Here is a 22,832-nt window from a genome sequence, read left to right on the forward strand (position 1 = left end):
TTGTATTCAACATTGAATTATATTTACGGCAATGAATAATACAATGGGTACACTTTATTGTAATGAATAATAAATTAATGTAAAGTATTTCACTATTATGCATTAAGCTAACCTTAGTTGATTTTGTGAGATTTGATACTTAGAGCTTTTAAAACCATGCACATGCACGGGTACTATACTAGTTTTGACTGTTACAATAATAAATGACCTCCTACTCCGATCTTTCCCACTATTGTTTCATCTTCCTTTGGATAACAAAGATTTTCATCCTCCCATCTCCTTAATTTGACTCTATATTTCAAATCTACTCCATTTAATCAATTCTTAGACATAATTTTGTTTTTTTAAATTTCTTTATATGTACTGTATTTTGATTTTGGTTTTATAATTTAAGTTTTCAATTGTTTAATATTTCTCTTGTGCTGGTATATCTTCTACTTTCTTTATCTTCTTTATAATTATTCTTGGATCGTGTATTATGCTGTCATTTTAGAATAAAACATGTAACAATGGTTTTCGATTATTTGGGTTTTGTATGTGAAATTTGTTGGTTTTTCCCCCTTTAATTAGGTGTGTGTTAGAATTTGATTTGATTTTATTTCTCCTTTTTTTTATTGGTCTCATATGTTTTTGTTGTTGTTGAAGATGGTTTCTTCTTCTAGATCTTCTTTTTTTTTTCTTCTTATACTATTTGAAATATGTTGCACACACTACTAGAATTTATATAATTAACGACAATTCAATAACGACGAACTCAAAATCTCGTCGTTGTAAGCACTATTTATCCACTTTATAACAATGACCAAAAATGTTTCTCGTGAATGACAAAGTGATTGCCGTACTTAGATATTAATAATAAGATATGTCCGTCGTTAATAATTTGGAAAAAGAAAAAAAAAATTAAAAAAAAAAGTAGTTTGTCGTTAAAAAGTGACGCGGCAATAAATTTCAGAAAACCGCTAAATTGAAACTTTTTCTATCTTTATACTGCAAAAAAATTTCACGCAAAACCCTTTATTTTCCTGCCTCTTTTTGTTTTTTTTTTTTGGATTTCTAATTAGTTCGAAACACTTTCCACACAAAATTCACTAAAAATCAACGCTCAAGCAAATTCACTGAAAATCAACGCTCAAAGCAAATCGATCACTCTAAACAACGATCAAAGCAAATTCACTCAAAATCAAGAAATTCAAGACCTTTGTTCGTAATTATTGGTGAAACGGCTCATCAATTTTCCAAATTTGAAGCTAAAAAAGGGTTAATTTCAGACTTTCGGTAAGTTTATGTCTTTGTTTTGAATTGGGGTTTATTTCAGAATCAATTCTTGTTAATTTCAGATTGGGGTTTATTTCAAAATTGGGGTTTATTTCAGAATCGGGGTTTGAATTGGGGTGATTTCAGAATTGGGGTTTGAATCAATTCTTGTTAATCTGTTGATAATTAGGAGTTTTTCTATAGATAATGTGTATAAATTGGGTTTGAATCAATTATGGCTATGATAAATCTGAATAACTGATTTGATTAAGTTTGTTCTTATGTTTTGTTGATAATCATGTTCGTTTCCCCCTTTTCATTTTATTCTCAATTGAATTATGTTATTTGCTTTTTGGTTTGATAAATTATGTTAATAAGTACTTTGATTTTATTTTTCTGAACTTTTTAATTGTTTGCATGTTCACTTTCCAACTTCCTGATGATTCAATGTATGTATATGGATTTATTTTTTTCATGTTTTCTATAATATTGTGCAATGTCGAATGAATTTCTGGGTGTTTTGGTTGTATATTTATAGTATTAGTTAAAAAAAAATTCACAAGATTTGTTAATTTGAATTTCTGATATGTATTGTAAAAGGACAGCTTTGTTAATTTGGGTGTTTTAATGAATTTTGTATGTTAAGTTATTGAAAAAGGACATGGGTATGGGCGTATAGCTTGAGTACTGTAGAATCGGAAGGTATTAAAACTTTTATAACACCTTGTCTCCCACTGCCCTCCAATCTTCTCACTGGCACACCACATAGCTTCCCCATCAATAGTCCTAGCATCCACCCCAATCCCACATCCTATCTCTTTCAACACTCCCACATCAACATTAATTTTGATAATACCTGTGGGCGGTGTACTCCAGCAATCTTTGCCTCTAATAGTGGTCTCAGCTGGGCGCGAATCTCACCATCCATTTCAATCATGAGCTTTCCTACATACTCCAACACCTCACTAGCGCTCTTCCATTCATTCTCAAACAAACCCCAGTTTCTGGCACCACATAAGACCCCAACAAATCACCATTACCCACCTTTTCTCCTGCACACCCAACCCCTTAAAAGACTGCAGCACCCAGTCTACAAAAGACCTCCAGTTACCTTCCACAGCCTATCTAAAACCACTTGCTTCCCAGACATCCAAGGCACGCAGACATCAGAAAATAGCATGACAAACACTCTCATATGTCTCCTCATAAATCCTGCAGTTAGGCGAAATGCTAGAAACACTTTTGTTCAGTCCCTTATTTGTTGGTAACACTTCGTGACACGCCCTCCAGAAAAAGGTTTTAATTCTAGGGATGACCTGCATACTCCACACTCCTCTCATTTCACCAAAATATGAGCAGCTACCCCCCTCCTCCTCCCCTCCATGTATCAAATTAAACACTCACTTAACTACTCTTGATTCTAATTTCTCTTTTAGTATATTGTTTTATATTTTGATTAGCTTCAGAGTAGTTGCAAAGTTGTAGGTCTTTTTGTAATTTCTAGGAAATCAATAATGATGTCTCAAACACTTAAAGTAGGTAAATAGACATATTTTTGAGATAAAATTAAATGATTGAATAATGGTTCTATTTATATGGAAGAAAGTTTTATCTTTATTACAAAGATTGTAAAATAAAAAAAATGATATGTAAACTAATGTTTCATTTACTAGACCTATAATTTACTAAGCTATAATTACTACGACGAAACATAATCAAGTATGTAAACACAATCAGACACTTAGTTTTGTTTCTACTTTTATTTTTTTTTTTAAAGATAGTTTTGTTTCTACTTAGTTCCATCTATATTTGAGATTATTGTGTTTTATCTTTTTTTTTTTTTTTTTTTTTTTTTTTTTTTTTTTGCTTATAGAAAATGACTCCTAGTAAGGATTGGATGACCATTGAGGATTATGTTAATGACCCATTATATGTGGAGGGAGTAGATAATTTTTTAGACTATGCATTTCAAAAGTTAAAAACTTCGACAATACGTTGTCCTTGTTGTCAATGTATGAATGGGGAGTCAGGTAATCGTGAAAAAGTCAGAGAACATCTACTAGTTTTTGGAGTTGTTAAAAGGTATACCTTTTGGTATCATCATGGAGAAGAGTTAGATGAGACTCAACTCGATTCTGATGATGAGGCTAATGGGAGAGATCATGAAGACCATGATGAAATGCTTAGCATCTTGCAGGATCTTCATCCAGAGTACCATGATGGGAGTTCACCCATTGGTGTTAATAATGTTGAGGAGCCAAATGCCGACACTAAGAAATTCTATAGTTTGCTGAAAGATTCACAAGATCCAGTATATGAAGGTTGCAAGAGTTCTAGAATGTCAGCACTCTTAAAACTCCTTCATATAAAGACTCTTGGTCGCTGGAGTAATGAATCGTTTACCATGCTATTAGATTTCCTTAAGAAAGAGCTTTTGCCCGAAGGATCAAATTTGCCCGATTCTTACTATGAGTCAAAGAAGATCATGAAAGATTTGGGGCTTTCTTATGAGAGAATTGATGCTTGTGTCAATGATTGCATGTTATATTGGAAGGATAATGAAAAGTTGGATGCATGCAATGTGTGTGGTGCTTCAAGATGGAAATCTAACAAACATAATGGGGAGGACAAATGTAAGAAAAATGGTAAGAGAATACCTCATAAAACACTGCGATACTTTCCTCTAAAACCAAGGCTTCAAAGACTATTCATGTGCTCTAAAACTGCTTCTTTGATGACTTGGTATCATGGTAAAAAGAAGAAAGATGGTACGATGAGACATCCTGTAGATGGATCGGCTTGGGAATCATTTGACAAAGAGTTTCCTGACTTTGCATCAGATCCTCGAAATGTTAGGTTAGGGCTTGCAAGTGATGGTTTTCAACCCTTTGCAAATTCAAAAACCAACTATAGTATTTGGCCAGTGGTTCTTATTCCCTATAACTTACCCCCTGAACTTTGTATGAAGCAGTCAAATATGATTCTGTCAATGCTTATTCCTGGTCCTAAAGGTCCGGGTAACGCAATTGACGTATATCTGCAACCCTTAATCGAGGAATTGAATGACTTATGGGCCACTGGGGTAAATACTTTTGATGCAGCAACTCAACATCATTTTCAACTGCGTGCAGCTTTGATGTGGACCATTAATGATTTTCCAGCGTATGCAATGTTATCTGGATGGAGTACTAAGGGGTATTTAGCATGTCCTTGCTGTCTTAAAGATACCTGGTCGAAGAGGCTATCTCATGGGGGCAAAGAATGCTTTATGGGCCATCGAGTGTATTTGCCAAATAATCATAGATGGCGAAAGGATAAGGCTTCATTTGATGGAACAGTTGAGCAGGGTTTACCTCCAAAGCCTTGTTCAATCGACGAAATTCTTCATGAGCTAGAGGATCTCGAAAATATCATACTGTCTAATGATCCACGAGTGAAGACAAAGATATCTCATGAGCTTAGGGGAGACAACTGGAATAAGAAAAGCATTTTCTTTAAGCTTCCATATTGGAGGACACATTTATTACGACATAATTTGGATGTGATGCATATTGAGAAAAACATATGTGAAAGCATTCTTGGTACAATGATGAATATTAAAGGGAAGACAAAAGACACCATAAAATCTCGTCATGACTTACAGGCTATGGGGTTGAGGCCATCATTACATCCAACCAAAGAAGGGGACAAATGGAAGATGCCACCAGCCCCATTTACTTTTTCCTCTGTCGAAAAGCAAAAATTCTGCAATTTTTTAAAAGAGTTAAAGGTTCCCGATGGTTTTTCATCTAATATATCATATTGTGTTAACTCTAAGGAGGCCAAAATTTCAGGTTTAAAGAGTCATGATTACCATGTCATACTTGAACATCTTCTTCCTTTAGCAATGCGTGGCCTACTAACTCCACTTGTACGTGAAGCACTAATTGAGTTATCAAGGTATTTTACTATATTATGTGCTAAAGTAATCAATGTGGAAGAGTTAAAGCAACTAGAGTCTCAAATTCCTATTACTCTCTGGAAATTAGAGAAAGTATTTCCTCCTTCTTTCTTTGATGTGATGATGCATTTGCCTATTCATCTAGCTAGTGAAGCCATAGCTGGGGGTCCTGTTCAGTTCAGATGGATGTACCCTATTGAACAATATATGTACAAGCTTAAGTCTTATATAAGAAATAGGGCTCATCCAGAGGCTTCGATTGCAGAGGGCTATTTAGCAGATGAGTGCATGACTCTTTGCTCAAGGTACATGCAGAATTTTGAAACTAGATTTAATCGTCTTGAGCGAAATTATGAAAATGCATATGGTGGTGATGAGGCCTTGCCTATATTTAGTCATCCTGGTCGAGGCTTAGGTGCTCCCAATATCATTGATGTTCCAAAGTGTGAGTTAGATCAAGCTCATAATTATATTTTGAAGAATTGTGATGAGGTTCAACCGTTCCTTGAGTAAGACTTTTAGCCTTAGTAAGTTTTTCCTTTTTTTCTTTGTTGTAGTTTTTTTTGTTTTTTTTTTATAACTTTTTTTTTTTAGAAAATTTTCTCAGGCTAATGCAACCAATGGATTATCTGAGGAGGAATGGAGTGAGAACTTTAAAAAATGGTTTAAAGAAGAAGTGAGCCATTAAATTTTCATCAGATTTTAAGATAATTAAAACTTGAAGTACATTAATTTTTTTTTCTTTTTTCTTCTCTGGTAGGTTGCTCGATTATATGAGACTAATAAGAGCAAAGAAATGGAAAATCTCCTTTCACTATCACGTGGCCCAACCCAATATGTAACCTCTTTTAGTGGTTATATTGTGAATGGGTATAGATTTCACACACAAAATCGTGAAAACGCTTTGAGAACACAAAATAGTGGAGTGGTTGTGATTGGAAACACGGGAGAAGGAGATGATAACATAGATTATTATGGAGTAGTAACAGATATAATTGAGATGCAATATCTTGGAGGAAATCGAGTTGTTTTATTTCGTTGTAAATGGTGGGATGTATTTGATAAGGTTAGAGGAATAAAAGAAGACAAATATGGAATTGTTAGTGTTAATTGCAATAAGCAATTAAAAACTAATGAACCATTTATCTTAGCTAGCCAAGCAACACAAGCTTTTTATGCCATTGACAATGCTATCAAAGGCTGGTATGTCGTGTCAAAGACTCAACCTCGGAGTATATCAAATGAGGAGGCGACTGATTTTGAGGAAGGTGATGCATATCAGCAGGGTGAATTTTTTAAGCCTACTTATGTTGCAACCTCGTCTACAACTGCAAGTGCTGAAATTTGTAGAAGTCGGCTGGGTGTAGATCCAATTTTTGTGATTGACACGTCAAAAGATATTGGAGAGGAAGTACCTATGAAGAGGAGAAGAGAAGAATAATCTGTTAATTAGCTTTCTTTTAAGCTATTTAATTTTATTAATAGGAATTTTTTGTAGTCTTTCACTATTTCGAAAGCATACTAATAAAATAAAACAGAACATGATCATACTGTGAATTCTGTTCTGCATGTTTACATTCTAAATTTTATGAAAAATGACCTGAACATTGGGGAGATGAAAGGAATATGTATCTTTCTTCGCCATATATGATCAGTTGACATTAGCATATGCAGATCAGCTGCATAGTTTCAATTAAGCATTTGCACTTATTAGTGACTTAGTTTTGAGTGTAATTTATCTGTATATGCATTCAAAATTTGGAGGTTACAGTTTTTTTTTATTTTTATGATTAATTATATAAGACAACCTGCATTGATCTATCATGTTTATCTGATTTTACACATCATTGATTTACTTTGTGTTGATTGTAAGATATCTGTATATGCATTTAAAACTTGCAGGTTACGGGTTGCTTTTTTTTTTTTTTTTTTTTAATTACTATGATTATGGCTATACAAAATACAAGTTATGGACCTCTAGAAGATTGAAAAGCATTGTTTTTAATTAATTATACTTGGATTTGTCTGAAATTTTTTTTATTAGCAATTAGTATCAGGTAAAACAGATGCCTCTTTTCAGTTTGTCTATCTGTGTGTGTGCAATTAGAAGAAAAGCTATTCAAGCTGGATACATTCTAAATTTTATTCAAATCTGTCTTTTTTTTTTCTTCTTATTATAAGTTAGACCATGTAATATATGCGTTGCTTTTCTTAATATAATTTTTTTTAATGATGTTGACAGGAACATTATGGCTGATCCTACTGGAAATACTCGTAGACCATCTAATCTAAGATCTAAAAGAGAATATGTACCACCTCTTATGCTCGCAAAAGGACGTGGAAAGGGATTAGCAGGTCTGTATCCATTCAAAAGTAATGCTAGACCTAATGTTGATGGCATTGGGGCTAGTAGTGATCTTTTACAGAGAAGTAAACGTCCTATAACCCATTCTAGTTCTGGTGCTGATTCTCTTTGTGTTAATAAAGGTCATATAACATCAAATAAACGTCCTTTTGGTAATGTTATTAATTATGCTCCCACTATTTCTCCTAATAATGTAGAAAGAAATGTAAGAGCTTCCTTTAATCCATTACCTAACCCCCATATTCAAAATAATAATGATATGAATGTAGATGATCATAATTCATCTTCTGAGTCATGTAATGAGAATATCAATGATGATAATGAGCTACATTATTCTTCACCCGAAGATGAAGATATGCATTATCAAGAAGGCTATGCAAATTCTGATGGCCATAATAATGAGTCAAACTTTCAAGATGATGAAAATGACAATGAAATGGAGGCACGTACAACAGTTCAAGGAGATGCCAGTGGTAATGCTTAAACTCTTTATAATTTGTTTAATTCTGCCCATGTCAGTTAATGAACCACAATAAGTTTGCTTTTATTTTGATATAAATATAGGTTGTTTGTATTTTCTCTTTGTCATTTATTTTTTGATACTTTTAGCAATAAATTCTTTCTGTTGAAGGTGATGACCAATCTACTAGTAAGAAGAAAGCAGGGAATGAAAAAAAAAAGAGGAAGAAACAAATGTAAAGAAATTGCTAGACTAAAACCCAATGAGAAGCTACATATCGAGTTCTTCAACAATCGAGCCGTAGGGGAGAATCACAAAGTATTTTCAAGACATTTGGGAATCATAGTCCGAGATACTAACATTTGTCCTCTAAGAGTGCACAAATGGGATGATATTGGGGACAGAGAAAAAGATCACATGTGGACAGCAGTCACGGTAAGGATTAAGGACAATAATTTTGATGCTTTGACTTTTGTTTGCCAAGTTCTGTTTTATTTATATATTCTGAACACTTCATAACATTATCTTTTCTTAGGATGTTTTCACAAATGAAAACATGGAAACTTATAAGGAGCATGTTCTTGGGCATATGAAAGAGTTGTGGACAAATTGGAGAGGAGATCTATTAAGGTATAATGTTACAAAGAAAAAACTATCTTTAGAAGCTGCTGCTAAAGGTAATCCACCTAAGGGACTTGATAAGCAAGAGTGGAGCTGGCTCATAAAGGAAATTTTTTCAAAGGATGACTTCAAGGTATTTTTTACTTGAGCAGATAGTATGGATATATGTATTGAATTTTTTTGAGATGATAATTTTTTTTTCAGAAAAGAAGTGAAAGAAACTCTGTTAACCGAAGTAAATATCCTAAAGCGTTAATGCCACGTACTGGGAGCAAGCCTATTAGGCAAATCATTTGGGACGATCTGGTATATAATTAGTTTGGTAGTTTATATTCTAATTTGATTTCAAAATGTCAGATATTCTTGGGATAACAATAATGTGACATGTCATGATAGGGAGGAAGTAAAGGGAATAAACCTACTTTGGTTGATGTGTTTTATACCACTCGCAAAAAAGGCAATAGCCTTCCAAACGCGGAGACAATCCAGAAACATGTATGTACTTTATTTACTTTGGTTAACTTTTTTTTTTCTTTTTTTTCCTTTCTTTTTTTTTCCTTTTTTTTTTTTTTTTTTTTATGTTTCTTCTTCTGTAATATTAATTTGGTCATGCTTATATATGCTGTAGGCTGAAATTCAAGAAACAATGGAAAAAGATCCATCACTTTCCTATGTCCAGGTAACTATAACTCTCTTTTGCTGTGAGTTATTAAACGTTGTGGACTACTTCAGGCTATTTTCCCTCTCCCCGTAGTGCTTGCTGATTTTGCTGTTCTGTTTTTTTTTATTTTGCTGTTCTGCTGTTCTGATTTTGTTAATCTGTTGTTTTGATTTTGCTGTTCCGATTTTGCTGATCTGCTATTCTGATTTTGCTGTCCTGCTGTTCTGATTTTGCTGTTCTGCTATTCTGATTTTGCTGTCCTGCTGTTTTGATTTTGCTGTCCTGCTGTTCCGATTTTGCTGATCTGCTATTCTGATTTTGCTGTCCTACTATTCTGATTTTGCTGTTCTGCTATTCTGATTTTGCTGTTCTGCTGCTTGTACTTCTGTCCCCTTGAGTTTGTTCTTTCTTCTAGCATAAACATGAAGTGGTGGCTGACCTGAATGAGGCGGTTGACCCGAATGAAGGGCTGGGTTACTTGGGTCCATGACATACACTCCCCTGAATTGCAAACTGAAAAAGGCATATTAAACTAGCAAATTGGCAATTTTTGGCTCTCTTGAGAATTAGATAGCATATTGTAAACCCGTACCAAATCTCATACCAGAAAATTAGGTAGCATCGGAAATAATGTCTCATATTTGATTTATTTGAGTTTCGTTATATGTTTTATTAGTTTTGGAGTGGTGAATGTGTTTTAATATCTTGTGCATTGTAGACTTGTAGCCGGAGACTTGAAGAACAGGTCAACTTTTATGGACTGTTGTCAAAATACAAGAACAAACAAACAAAAACAATCCATGGACACTAATTATTTCCACACAATTTGTGTTCGTACTGTCATTTACTCATTTGTAACTTGTTAACATCAATATACCGTACAATAGCTTTTAAACCTATGCAACTTATGTGTAATAAACTAATAATGTACTTTGTTATGCCTAAACTTTTAGTTAATGCTTGGAAATTATTTTGGGACTCCTTTGATAAATTTGACACACCTTTATTTGAGATGATCATTATAGAGCACAAACTCCATCTAGAGCTAGGTACTGACTATTTCTCTCACACCAATCCCTTTTGTGATAAACTTTTTGTTTGAATCCTAGATTATTGTTCTAAACTTCTATAGTGGATGTAATTTTTCCTAATTCTTATCAGACTTAAATATCAGATTAGTAAGATAAGCAGATGTCAGAGAGGAATTTGTCTGACTTTTAAAATTAAAGGAAATGATAATAATTTTTTATCATGTAGATTTTCCATATGAATATATTAAATGATTTATATATGCCTATTGAGCAGACACTTTATTTTCCATGCATTTTAATTTCTCTATAATTAATTTTGTGTTCGGTAACATACTTTAATTTCTTTCTTTGAAACTTAGGTAGCACAAAAGGTTTTTAAATCCAAGTCTCGAGATCGTGTTGTTGGTTTAGGAGGAGGAATAACTTTAAAAGATATGATTGGACCACAACCAAGTAGAGAAGAGCTTCAAATTGAGTTGACTGCAACCCAAAAAAAAATGAAGATCTTACAAATCATGTGGAGACTATTCAAGAAGAAAACACCGAACTTAAGAGTCGCATGGGTTTGGTTGAAGCTGAAATGAAGATGTTGAAAGATACATTGATAAAACAATTCAATGCTTCGTTTTCGAATAATGGTTCCAACACACAAACTCCGAGTACCTGATTATGCGTGCAGAGCTTTGATGGTTAAGCCCATAGATTTAAATTTCAATCATTGTTTAGTTTGTTTAAGAATTAATAAATACTTTTAGCATTAAGGTTTACTTTAGAATTTTGACATGGAGTTTTTATTTATTAATTGTGTAGTATGGATCATACTAATTTTGTATGACAATATTTTTACTTGAAATAAAAATTGTTCATGATTGCAGATATTATGTATATAATAACTAATTATTTCATCATAAAAATACAGATTCAAATAATTGTTACAGGCTAGGGCATGCAGCTCTTGTACTATATATCCATTTATAACGACAAACATTTACCGTCGTTGTTTCACAAAATTTTGAATAATTAGATGATTTTCATATGATTTAACGAGGGATAATGTGGTCGTTATTGAATAAAAGTTTGTCGTTTAATGATATTTAATTACGACAACAAGGTGCATCGTCGTTAATAAATAACGATGAAAAGATTTTTTGTCGTTCTTAAGTAACGACAAATATGAACATTGTCGTTAGTTACTAACGACGAACATCGTTGTTATAACCAATAACGAGGGAACCTGTTACATCAACTTGACGATGAAATTTTTTTTGTCGTTAATAATTTTAACGACCACTTTTTAGGCTTATAACGACAAATTTGTTTGTCGTTAAAAACCCTTTTTTTAGTAGTGACAACTTTTTTATTTCACTGTACGATTGTCGATCAAGTATGGTATAGTGATTTGATTGTGTTTTTATGTATTTTTTTTAGAAAAGTATTATTATGTAATTTGATTGTTTGTTGATTGCTTAATTTAATTTTGTGGGAATTTATTTGATTTCCCCCTTTTTTAAAAAAAGGGTTTTAAATTGAAATTTTAAATGCTAGGTTAGGTACCGTGCCATGCACGGTTATTTTAATTACTCCATATTTTCTTTATATAAATTAATTTACGCCTTTATGGCATACAAAATAAAAAGTTAATATATTTGTAGAATAAATTATATTCCATCATAATTACACTTCTGTAAAAAGATTATTTATTTCCTTATTAATCCGTACTTAATTGGGTAATAACATAAGAAAGGTAAATATAATTGTTTGTTTATTTGGTTGACAAAAAAAACTTTTTTTTTAAATGACTTCTTTAAATAAAAAATCTAAATTTAAAAAAAAAAAAATTACTAGTGACACACCAGGAGATGACACGTGTCATTGCTGGTGTGTCTTTTAGTATATAGTTATTGAATATAGTTATTGATTGATGATTTGGTTTTCTATGCATATTATGATTTTTACGAGTAGTTGTTAAAAATAGCTAATAATATATTTTGATAGATTTTTTCTACTTAAATAAGAAAATGATGGTTTTGGGAATTTTATATTCATATTTAATTATGTTAAAACGTGCATCGCACGAGACTAACTTAGTAAGAAAACTACTTCATTACCCTTACTAACTCTTATCCAGCCTCCGATTCCTTCCCTCACCTCTATCCTTTTCATTAAGGGTAAAAAAGTCTTTTAATCTCTTATATTCATCTTCATCCCTTATACCACTAAATATTTGAGAAGGATCACTAACTTTTTGTATCCCTATCCCCACCCCCTTTATTATTATCCCCATCCCTCTAAATAAACAAAAGAGTACTTTAATCGATCATTCGATCCCCTTTATCCCTACTTCTCTTTTATCCCTCTAAATAAATTATTTGTATATAGCCTTAGAGCAACCCCATTGGTTGCCCATTTAAGGTGGGATCAAGAGAGAGAAAAATAATAAAGACTTTGTCTATCTATGCTACTATAGAGAAAACTAACAAGCATCTATCTACACTATAGATTAAAGGCGTTTCGAATCAAGTCCACATGCCATATGGCACTCTCCCAGCATTTTGAATCAAGTTTACAGGCCACATGGCACTCCCTCAGCTCTCTATATTGCTATTATTCCATCTCATTACACATTTAAAAGTCTAGAAACATGATTTATATAAGATTCAAACTCTTGATCTCAAGATGATTTGATAAGAACTAACCATTGAGCTATATATTAATATTTGTCCTTAATAGAAAAAAAAGAAATTAATATATAACAACATAATATAAACAATTATTATCATTATAGTACAATATTTGAATCATTAATATATTAACTGTAACACCCCGATCTGACTTCTCGTGATCTTAATTGGCGTTACTAAACCATACTTTTTTTTTTTTTGACAAGACTAAACCATACTTAACTTGTCATTCGCAGTGGAATTAATCATAGACAATCAATCACATAAATTATCTCATAACAACCTGTGGGTTATGGGCCCACAAATAAACGTACTCCTTGATAAAAAAATATTCCCTTAAAATAATACAACTAATGTGGCTATAAAACTTGACTAACTTGAGTTTTGTCGTCATCATACATCATTGCTGTAAATTTTCACAAAAATAGAAAACAAAGAAAATACAGGTTATACCAAAAATGAGTGGAAAACTCAGTAAATAACTCTAGCCCATTAAACAGTTTATTTTTCTTTCAAAATCATTTTGAGCAAATATCATCATATACTTTGTACATAGATAACTGTTTAGAAATAATCTAGTATCATTATCATTAAAAGTTGTGTCGGCAAGGATCATTCCCTTTACATAAGATCATAAATAAGTAGGGCTGTGCAGAGTACGGTCTAGACCGCACCAAATCGCAAACCAAACCGCAATTTTGCGGTTTGGTGCGGTTTGCGGTTTGAAAATTGCGGTGCGGTTTTCAAATTTGACCAAACCGCGGTTTTGCGGTTTGGTGCAGTTTCAAAAAAATTTCAAACCAAACCGCACCGCAAACTGTTTTACGATATTATAATATATATTTTTATAAACAAATATAAAAATAAAAGACCATAAATTTTTTTAGCCCTTCGATCTTTTTAGCCCTTACGATTTGACGGGGCAGCTGCTAATAGCCTCGGGATTCCTTTAGCCCTTCGATCTTTTCTCAACTTTTCTAGTCATCTCTACACAAAATCACACTCCCACAAATATAAGATATACTCTCCTCTGTCTCTCTAAAACAAAACAAAAAGAAAACACACAAAAATAAAAGACTAAAAAAAAACTAAATAAAAAGCAACAAAATACGGGTTACCTCCCGCAAAGCGCTTGTTTATCAAGGTCCTGCTCGACCATACTCGTTCTCTCAATCGGAAGAATTCAACGCCTTGAGTAACTTATCAAACGCCCCTGCAAACATTTCATTAGGCACTAGATAGGGCTTAATTGCAATCACAATAATCCCTACAAAGAAAAGGTTAGGAGCACATAAAGAGAACTCAAGGTAGAAGGAAAAATCAAAAGAGGGGGATGAAAATACACCACAACCTTCTACTTCCTCCGAAAAAAATTTAGAATTAATAGAACGAACATGGAGGTAGTCATTGTCTTTATCATCCAATAATGATTTGAATATTTTACCCTCATGAATAACCTCATCATCAACAAAGGAATTTTCAACCACCGTTTCTACAACTAATGATTTTTCAATCACTAATTCGTCAACCAGTGAATTTTCAACCAAAAATTCTATAACGGGTTCTTCATCGTCAATAACATTCGTATTATTATAGTGTGCATAGACTTTTTCATCAAGAGCCTTCCAATAACTTTCATTAGCAACTAATCTTTTTCGAATATGATCATATGTTAATGGAAAGACTCTAAAATCATCAGGAGCACGCACAAAAAACTCACTATAAGGGCATTCAGGATTTTCATGACAAAAACGTTGACAACAACAGTAGTCAGGTGCTGCATAAAAATCATATAATTCTTGTAGTGTAAGCATGGGTAATTTCAACTCATAAGGAATATAAGGGAAAAAAAATATATAATAATTTAGACTCTAATAACAACTAGAAATAAAAATAAAACCGTTTCCCCGGCAACAGCGCCAAATTTTGACAGGCTAAAGTCGTATCACCTAATCAAAAGTATTACCTAAATCCTCTAACTAAAGTAGATAGGGAAGTAGGGTCGAATCCACAGGGAAACTGGTCTTTTTACTCCTAATTAATTAATATAGTCTAAATTATTAGAGTAACCAATTTGTTGTATATAATGTGAAACTATTCTACGGAGATCAAGTTCAGGGAGAAAATCAATAATAAGAAGGCCTAGGGTCATAGGTTCACCAATAATTAATATTCCGGGATAAAACATAACAATCAATCAATCAACATTGCACAAATAACATGATTAACAGGCTCTCGCAATTTATTAACCAACATAGATCTAACAGGCTCCCGCAATTTACTAGATCTAAGTTCCTATTGAAAATAGCCTTTAATATCAAATTAACATCTGCTCGATTCATCAATTTAATATTGCTAGACATTCACAATCAAATTACATCTGCTCGATTCATAACCCAATTGCAAAGAATTAAAACAACTCAATAAGAAATTATCATGCAATATCAATAATCAATAATAACAAATTATCCCTTCATATTAATTATGGATCCCCAAGAACCCTAGAATTAAACTACTCGCACATAATAAAATATAAACTAAGCAAAGCAATTAAAGAAGACATGATTGAAAAAATAAAATAAATAACTAAGATTAAACCAAGAGTTGTAGAGAGAGAAACAAGAGAGAAAATAATACTAAGAGTTTAATTAAGGAAGAGAGAGAAAAATTAGAAAGAGAAAAGAAAACTAAACTAAAACTAATAAAACCAAAACTAAACTAAAGAAACTAATACTACCTAATCTCCTCCATTCCCGTAACTACTACTACTCCCTTATATAATTAAGGAATACTTTTCCACTAAGACTCAAACTACTATAAACTAAGATAAAATTATGAAAATAAAATCCTAACAAAAGACAACTAAGCAAAAATAAATCCTAGGATTCCTATCTAAAGTCTGACAAGAAAACTAGAATATCTTAGAAGTCCTAATTCTAACAAATTAATCACCGCCTAACACAACTAAAGCTGCTACTCCTCTGATCCATGAAAACCGAGTAAGCAAGCCCAATAATTCACAGGCCCACTAACTGAATAACTTGATGCTGAAGATGTCCGCCCAACTGGCCTGGGTCTCGCCTGATCGGGCCCGGTCAACTGGGGCTGCGAGCTGGGCTTTGTGGCTTCTTTTGTTGCCCATTTCTTCTCTTGTTTGGTCCGTAATTTATGTTGGAAACGTTGGACCTGTTCATATATCGAGCCCTTAATCATCAAACCAAATTTAATTAGCTCGACCTTAGGCTTAAAATTTACGGTCATAAATTACGCTCCGTCTCTAATATTTTTGTAGTGGCTAAAATAGTCCGGGAATTATCATAAATCTGCAAATTCCTACAAAATAATACCAACTCTACAAAAACACTAGAAAACGTATATTAATAATAAAAATAGCTTCGCAGAGCTCAAATAAGCACAAATATGACCGTGGGATGGGGAATAAAAATATATATAAAATAGACTTATCATGACATAAACTAAACAAGATGATAATTGTGGAAAAACCGCAAACCGCACCGCACCAAACCGTATATTGCGGTGCGGTTTGGTGTGGTTTGTATAGAATTGCGGTTTGGTGTGGTTTGTATAGAATTGCGGTTTGGTGCGGTTTGAAAAAATCACAAACCGCAATTTTACGGTTTGGTGCGGTTTGAGACCCAAACCGCCCCAAACCGCACCGTGCACAGCCTTATAAATATGTATAGTTTTGGACAAACATAACTTTTATTCGTGTGGGATTGATTCCCCGGCCCATTTCATTAACATACTTTCTTTCACCTGTAACTCACCCATTTACCATGTTCAGTTCATTTTCCAATGCCGATAGAAGTAACATCTATCATATCATATTAAATCATTTTAGAATAACTTTATACCCCATATAAATTCATAGCACATTGGCACATTTCATAATCATTCATTCGTTACACTTAAATAAAATAATCATAATCATTAAACATTTCCTACTATCAGGGGGAGCCAGTGCTCCTTACAGGGGAAGCCATTGCTTCATCATAATAGATCATGTTTGCATTCTTATAAGTTAAGAGAATAACATGAACAATGGTCATTCATAACATCTTGTAAAACTGTAAGATATTTTACAATCAATCATACATTTCAGTTCATCGTAAATCATCAATACGGTATCCTTGTGAGTTCTCATAAAACCTTTAATAGATTTCATATATTCATAACCTTTTGATGAACATGCTAGTTGCTAGACAGTATGACATAGTGGAACATCTTCCGCAATGGGTAGGTGCCCATAACATAGAACAGGTGCTCGACATAGTTGGGCTGGTACCCCATGGGTACATACGTGCATCATAACCTACAAACATATATTGCCAGACGGACTAGGTTTTTCACTTTTAGTTATCATGTTATGTAACTTTTAATAAATTATTAATAGATTATAAACATAATTTTGTGAGATCCAAAGATCAATAAACATCGTATATTCACAAAATCATTCATAATAAATAAATCATATGACTGAAACACGTCAATAAACATATTCATCATCTCGCAAGTCATTAAAATATATACAAGGGTATCATACGAGCATACATATGATAAAATAACATGACATTAAAATCTCACACGTGCACTCATAATTACCAAACATAATTGTCACATGTACGAGACTTAACACAGTTGCTAGACATAATAGTTACATATACAGGACTAAACACAATTACTAGACATAATGGTTACCTCATTCGATCATCCTTAATCATCATCATCTCACTAATTCTCCAATAATCATCATCTGAACTCTCAACCTCCATCATTAGTTTGTCATTGCCATGACTCATTCAATCAATCATACCGAATAAATTAAATATAAATACTCTTTAGAAACTTAATAATTCAAACCCTTTAAAAAAACAAATATAAACTCATTTTCAAAGAATAAAAGTAAAACAAGCACTACATTGAAAATAGGTACTACTACTATTCATTTTACCAGTAGAGAAATAGATTAAAAACATACTACCTCCGTTTTTTTTATTTGTTGACACGTTTTGACTTTAGCACTATTCACACAACTCCCTTTGACCTTGTTTTGTAATTTATATGTGAAGAAAAATATGGTTATGTGAGATCTTGTTAGATTCGTCACAATGTATATTTTCAACATATAAACTATTTATAATTTTTGCTTATCGATAATTAAAGATATTAATGATTGAATTTGTACATTGGCAAACGTGACTAAACGAATGTGTCAACTGAAAAGAATGGAAGAAGTATATACTACTACTACTATCAATATTAGGTGAATAAGATTAATACTATAAAACACTTTAAATGCAATAGCACCATTCGCATTTCGAGAGGGGATCCTTGTATTACTCATCTGTTTTTTGCTGATGACTCTTTATTGTTCTTCCAGATTTCTCCTCCATCTTGTGATTATTTAATGGACATTCTCAGGGAATTTTGTGAGATTTCAGGCCAAATGGTCAACCTTCAAAAATCCTTTGCTAAGTTTAGTCCGAATACGCCTCCCACTACTAGAAATGAGCCATTTTCCGATGGCCAAAATCCATCAGTAAAAGTGTAAAAAACCATCGATATTTCATTTACCGATGGTTGCCATCGGTAAAAAACCATCGGATCATAATACGTCGGGAAAATCGAAAATACCGATGGAAAAGCCATCGGTAAAGTTAATACCGATGGTTTTACCGATGGCTACAAACCATCGCTACCTTTTTAAATACCGATAGCAATAGCCATCGGCTTTTTTCTTCCGATGGTCAAAAGCCATCGGCATTTTTCGATTACCGATGGCTTTGGCTATCGGTAGTTTTTTAAGAAAAATTAAAAAAAAAATTAAACCCCCTACCCAACCACCCACCCCCTGCCCCCTACCCCCCCCCCATACCCCACTCATACCTCCTACTGCCATCTACCCACAACCACCCACCATGCCACCACCACAACCCTTATCCACCTACCACCACCCCCTTGAACCACTTAACACCACTAACCACCACCCGAAACAGTACAAAATAAACCCACAAAAATCAACCCGAAATCAACAATAAAAAATCAAATGAAATGACCCTCAAAATCAACCAAAAATACGAAAAACAACAAAGATAACATTGAAAATCAACCAAAAAACAAAATTCACCCCAAAAAGACGAAAAACATGAAATCAACCCATTTAAAAAACCAAAATCAACACAACATTGCCGAAATTAACTTTAAAACAAAGATAACCACGAAAAATCAACAACCAACAATGAAATCAACTTAAAAACCCACGAAATCAAACAAAACCGAACATACCTTCAACTTTTGTCACATACTTAAGGTTTAAAAGGTCAAATTCGACCACAAAAACTCCAGATCTGGAGTTCTGGAGTTTTTGTGGTCGAATTTGACCAAAAAAACCAACTACCACTACAACACCGCCGCAACACCGCGAAAAAAGAGATGGCGTGAGGAGATAGAGACGGCGACAAAGAGAAGAGGGAAGAGTGAGAGCAGACCCAAGAGATTAAGGAGAAGAAGAAGATAGTATAAAGAAAGAGTAGATCGGTAAGAGAAAGAGCTGAGCAGAAACACAGAGGAGATTCGGAAGAGTGAGAAGAAGAGAAGAAATGAGAGGAGAGGAGAGAGAAAGAGAAGGAGAGAGGCGAAAATGATCTGGGACTCTGGAAGAGAAGAGAGAAAGATGAAAAAAGAAAGTAAAGGGGTGGGCTAGGGTTTGTGAGGTTTTTTTTTTTTTAAAAAAGGTAATCACCGATGGCTAAAAGGCATCGGTAAATTACCGATGGCTTTACACCATCGGTATATTTATTTTACCGATGGCTAAAAGCCATCGGTAAAATAAGTAAATATTCTCTTAAAAAATAAAGAATTTACCGATGGAAGAAAGCCATCGGAAAAAATATGCCGACGGCTAGACCATCGGTATTTATTTTTATACTGATGGCTTGATAAAACCATCGGTAATATATTTTTTACTGATGGTTTTTTATGGCCATCGGTATTTTCCATCGGTAAAAGCACTTATTCTTGTAGTGTCCGGATTGTAAGGATTATCTAGCCTAGTGTTTGAAGCTCCAGCATAAGCCTTACCTAGGCTCTTATCTTGGTTTAACTGTGGATTTAGGTCGTAGAAAGGTTTTAGAGTTCTCTTATCTAGTTGATAAGACTTCTAATCACCTTCCGGGCTTTGCGTCTCTTCATCTTTCCGCTGCAGCGAAGCTGGTTATAATTAACTCTCATGTTTTATTGGTGTTTAAGATTCCGGTTTTGATCTGTGCCCGAGTTGATCAAATGTTGGCTAGAATTTGGTGGCTTTCTTCTTCTACTTCTCGGGGGTTAGCTTTGCGTTCAACTTCTCTTCTCAATTTGCCTAAAGGTTTAGGTGGGTTGGGTGTTTGAAGTCGAGGTTGTTTTTATTCAACAATGCTAGCTCACCAGAGTTAGCGCCTAATTCAGCATCCTCAATTATTGGTGTCCAGAATGATGTTCTCAAAATATCCCTCTCTTCGCTGGTTGGGTAAGAACAGGATCAGTCGTCCCTCTTAGGAATGTCGGAGCTTAATGGATGGAATGTCTACTATGGCTCAGGGACTTGCCTAGAAAGTTGGTTCTGGTGTTCAGGTTCGGCTTACCGAGGAATCTTGGGTTCCTGGGGTCCAGTTCAGTTCAAACAAGGTATTTCTGAATCAGTCTTACCGACTCTAGTTTCTTCTATTATTAATCCGCGTTCTACGCGTGGGATCTGACTTTGGTCCATTAGTTCTTTGATAATTCTAATGCTCTTTGTATTCTGAGTATGGAACGACCCCAAGAGCTGATGGATGACTTTGGTTATTGGAAGTTTACTAGAGATGGCATGTTGTCTACCTAATCAGCATATGCTTTGCTGATTAGGCAGCTCTCTGTTTCAACTGCCTCTGCTTCAATTCCATCAGATTGGTGGAAACACTTTTGGGGTCTCCGTATTCTTCCTAAGTTTAAAATGTTAGGGTGGAAATTACTTCATAATGCATTACCGCTTTATCCAGTCTTGCGAAACCGTGGGTTGCTTGTGAATTTGATGTGTGTGTTATGTAATCAACAGCCTAAGAAAATTTCTCATTTGTTTCGTGATTGCTCCTTCTCTGCTCACCTGCTAGTTTGTGGTCCTATGGGTTTTGATAGACATTTCCTCAGTGCAAAGCCGTTCAATATGTTGTTCATTGATTTAGTTTCGGGGTTTACTGCCTCTAATAACTGTGAAGGGTTAATTACTTTTTTCTCCTTGCTTTGAGCTGTGTGGCTTACTCGTAATAGCGTCATTTTTAATTAGGCGTCTTGCTCTCATGCCTTGGTTTCAGGCCCTTGATTTTTGTTCCAAAGTTGTCAATCTACGGAGATCTATCCCTTTTCTTTCTCCTTCTTTACATACTGTTTGTTTGCGGGGGGATCCTTCTGATGATCTTGATGTGTGTCTTATGTTTGATGGTGCCTTGTTGGCAGTGGACAATTGTACTGGCATTGGTTGGTGTCTTCGGGAGGCCTCTTCGGATAGAGTATTAGGAGGGTGTGCCAGAGCTTGTAGGACTTCCTCTGCTCTTCAAGAGAAATTGTAGGCCTGTTTGGGAGGTCTTCATATGGCCTTTCAGAGAGGTGTTTGTCGCCTCCTTATCTACATTGAATGTGTTGTTCTTGTCTCCCTTGTTTGTCATTTACGTTCCGCGGATGTTGCCCATGTTTGGTTACTTCAGGACATTAGCTCTACTCTTTTGAAGTTCGAAGCTTGTCGGATCTGCAAAGTTCAACGTTAATGGGTTTCTCCTGCTCACTGGTTGATTGTGAGGGCTCGCCCACGACAATTTATTTTAGGTCTTTTTAGTGTGACTGTGTTTTCTTTGGCGTGTTTTGTTGTTTATTAGAGCTTATGGTAAAAAAAAATAAAAAAATAAAAAACTTATTGAGAAATGAGTATTACTACGTAAGTTATATAAGTATATGACAGTATGCCCATTTAAAAGCAAATGCTACCATAATCATTAATTTAAGAAATAATAGTAGTTTTCAATTTGTGTAGAACTACTCTAAAGATAGATTGTTTTGTGAACAACTACCCATTTTTTAAAATATTGTTTACAACTAACAGTAAGATGGCAAAAGTTTGTCTAGCACTACCCATAAACGGTTTTTGTCAATTGAGCCGATTGTGGGATGGTGGGGCCCACTCCTACGGATTTCCACTCAATCTCTCCTCCTTCAATTATTTTCCCTCCAAACTCATCCAAAAACCCAAGAGGAATAAAATAATTTGAGCAATTCAACATAATTTCTCACTAAATTGGGTAATGATTTAAGCTATTATTTTAATTCTTTGTCTAATTAATTGGTTTAGAGTTTTTCATTTTACTACAAATCATTAATTAACATAGTCATGGATTCAATTTAGGGTTTAGGACTACAATTTAGTTTGGGGATCTTAATTTTTAGGGTTTGTGGCTTTAATTGGATTAGGGGTTTGCTTATTTCGTCAATTAAAAAGTTGGGGTTTTAATTTGAGCCACTAAAAAGTAGGGTTTCCCAAATTATGCGCAACAATCTATAATTGCCACAAATTACATAAATTTCTAATAAGGGGTTGGATTTAGAGATTTGCTTAGGTTAAATTAAGATGTTGAAAGGTGGAGGGCAAAGAAGAGGAGCAAAAAATGGAGGAACAGTAAATGAAGGAAGAGAGATAGTTAAGAGGGGGGGTTAATGGATGTAAACTGTAGGATTGGGCCCCACAAACGGCTCAATTGGACGAAAAACATTTATGGGTAGTACTAAACAGAC

The 22,832-nt window shown here is 34.0% G+C and overlaps 2 protein-coding genes across 3 annotated transcripts; both read left to right on the plus strand.

Annotated features, from left to right (window-relative positions):
- Positions 1–1,135: 1,135 nt before the first annotated feature.
- Positions 1,136–11,210, plus strand: LOC145618517 (uncharacterized). 2 transcript variants are annotated; one of them, XM_081673288.1, is made up of 9 exons: positions 1,137–1,275; positions 7,437–7,549; positions 7,907–8,032; positions 8,191–8,454; positions 8,555–8,773; positions 8,845–8,946; positions 9,037–9,135; positions 9,269–9,319; positions 10,692–11,210. In XM_081673288.1, the coding sequence occupies exons 3-9, from the start codon at positions 7,907–7,909 to the stop codon at positions 10,914–10,916; spliced, it is 1,086 nt and encodes a 361-aa protein (XP_081529414.1). In that variant the 5' UTR covers positions 1,137–1,275; positions 7,437–7,549; the 3' UTR covers positions 10,917–11,210. The 2 variants fall into 2 exon arrangements, with proteins under 2 accessions (XP_081529413.1, XP_081529414.1); XM_081673287.1 differs by having other exon boundaries at positions 1,136–1,275; positions 7,437–8,032.
- On the plus strand, positions 3,131–6,635 carry LOC145616861 (uncharacterized). Its single transcript, XM_081671580.1, has 3 exons — positions 3,131–5,703; positions 5,789–5,870; positions 5,955–6,635. Exons 1-3 carry the CDS (start codon positions 3,131–3,133, stop codon positions 6,633–6,635), a joined length of 3,336 nt encoding a protein of 1,111 aa, XP_081527706.1.
- Positions 11,211–22,832: the final 11,622 nt, after the last annotated feature.

The sequence above is a fragment of the Chenopodium album genome, chromosome 26 (assembly GCF_948465745.1).
Source record: "Chenopodium album chromosome 26, dcCheAlbu1.1, whole genome shotgun sequence".
Taxonomy (NCBI): domain Eukaryota; kingdom Viridiplantae; phylum Streptophyta; class Magnoliopsida; order Caryophyllales; family Amaranthaceae; genus Chenopodium; species Chenopodium album.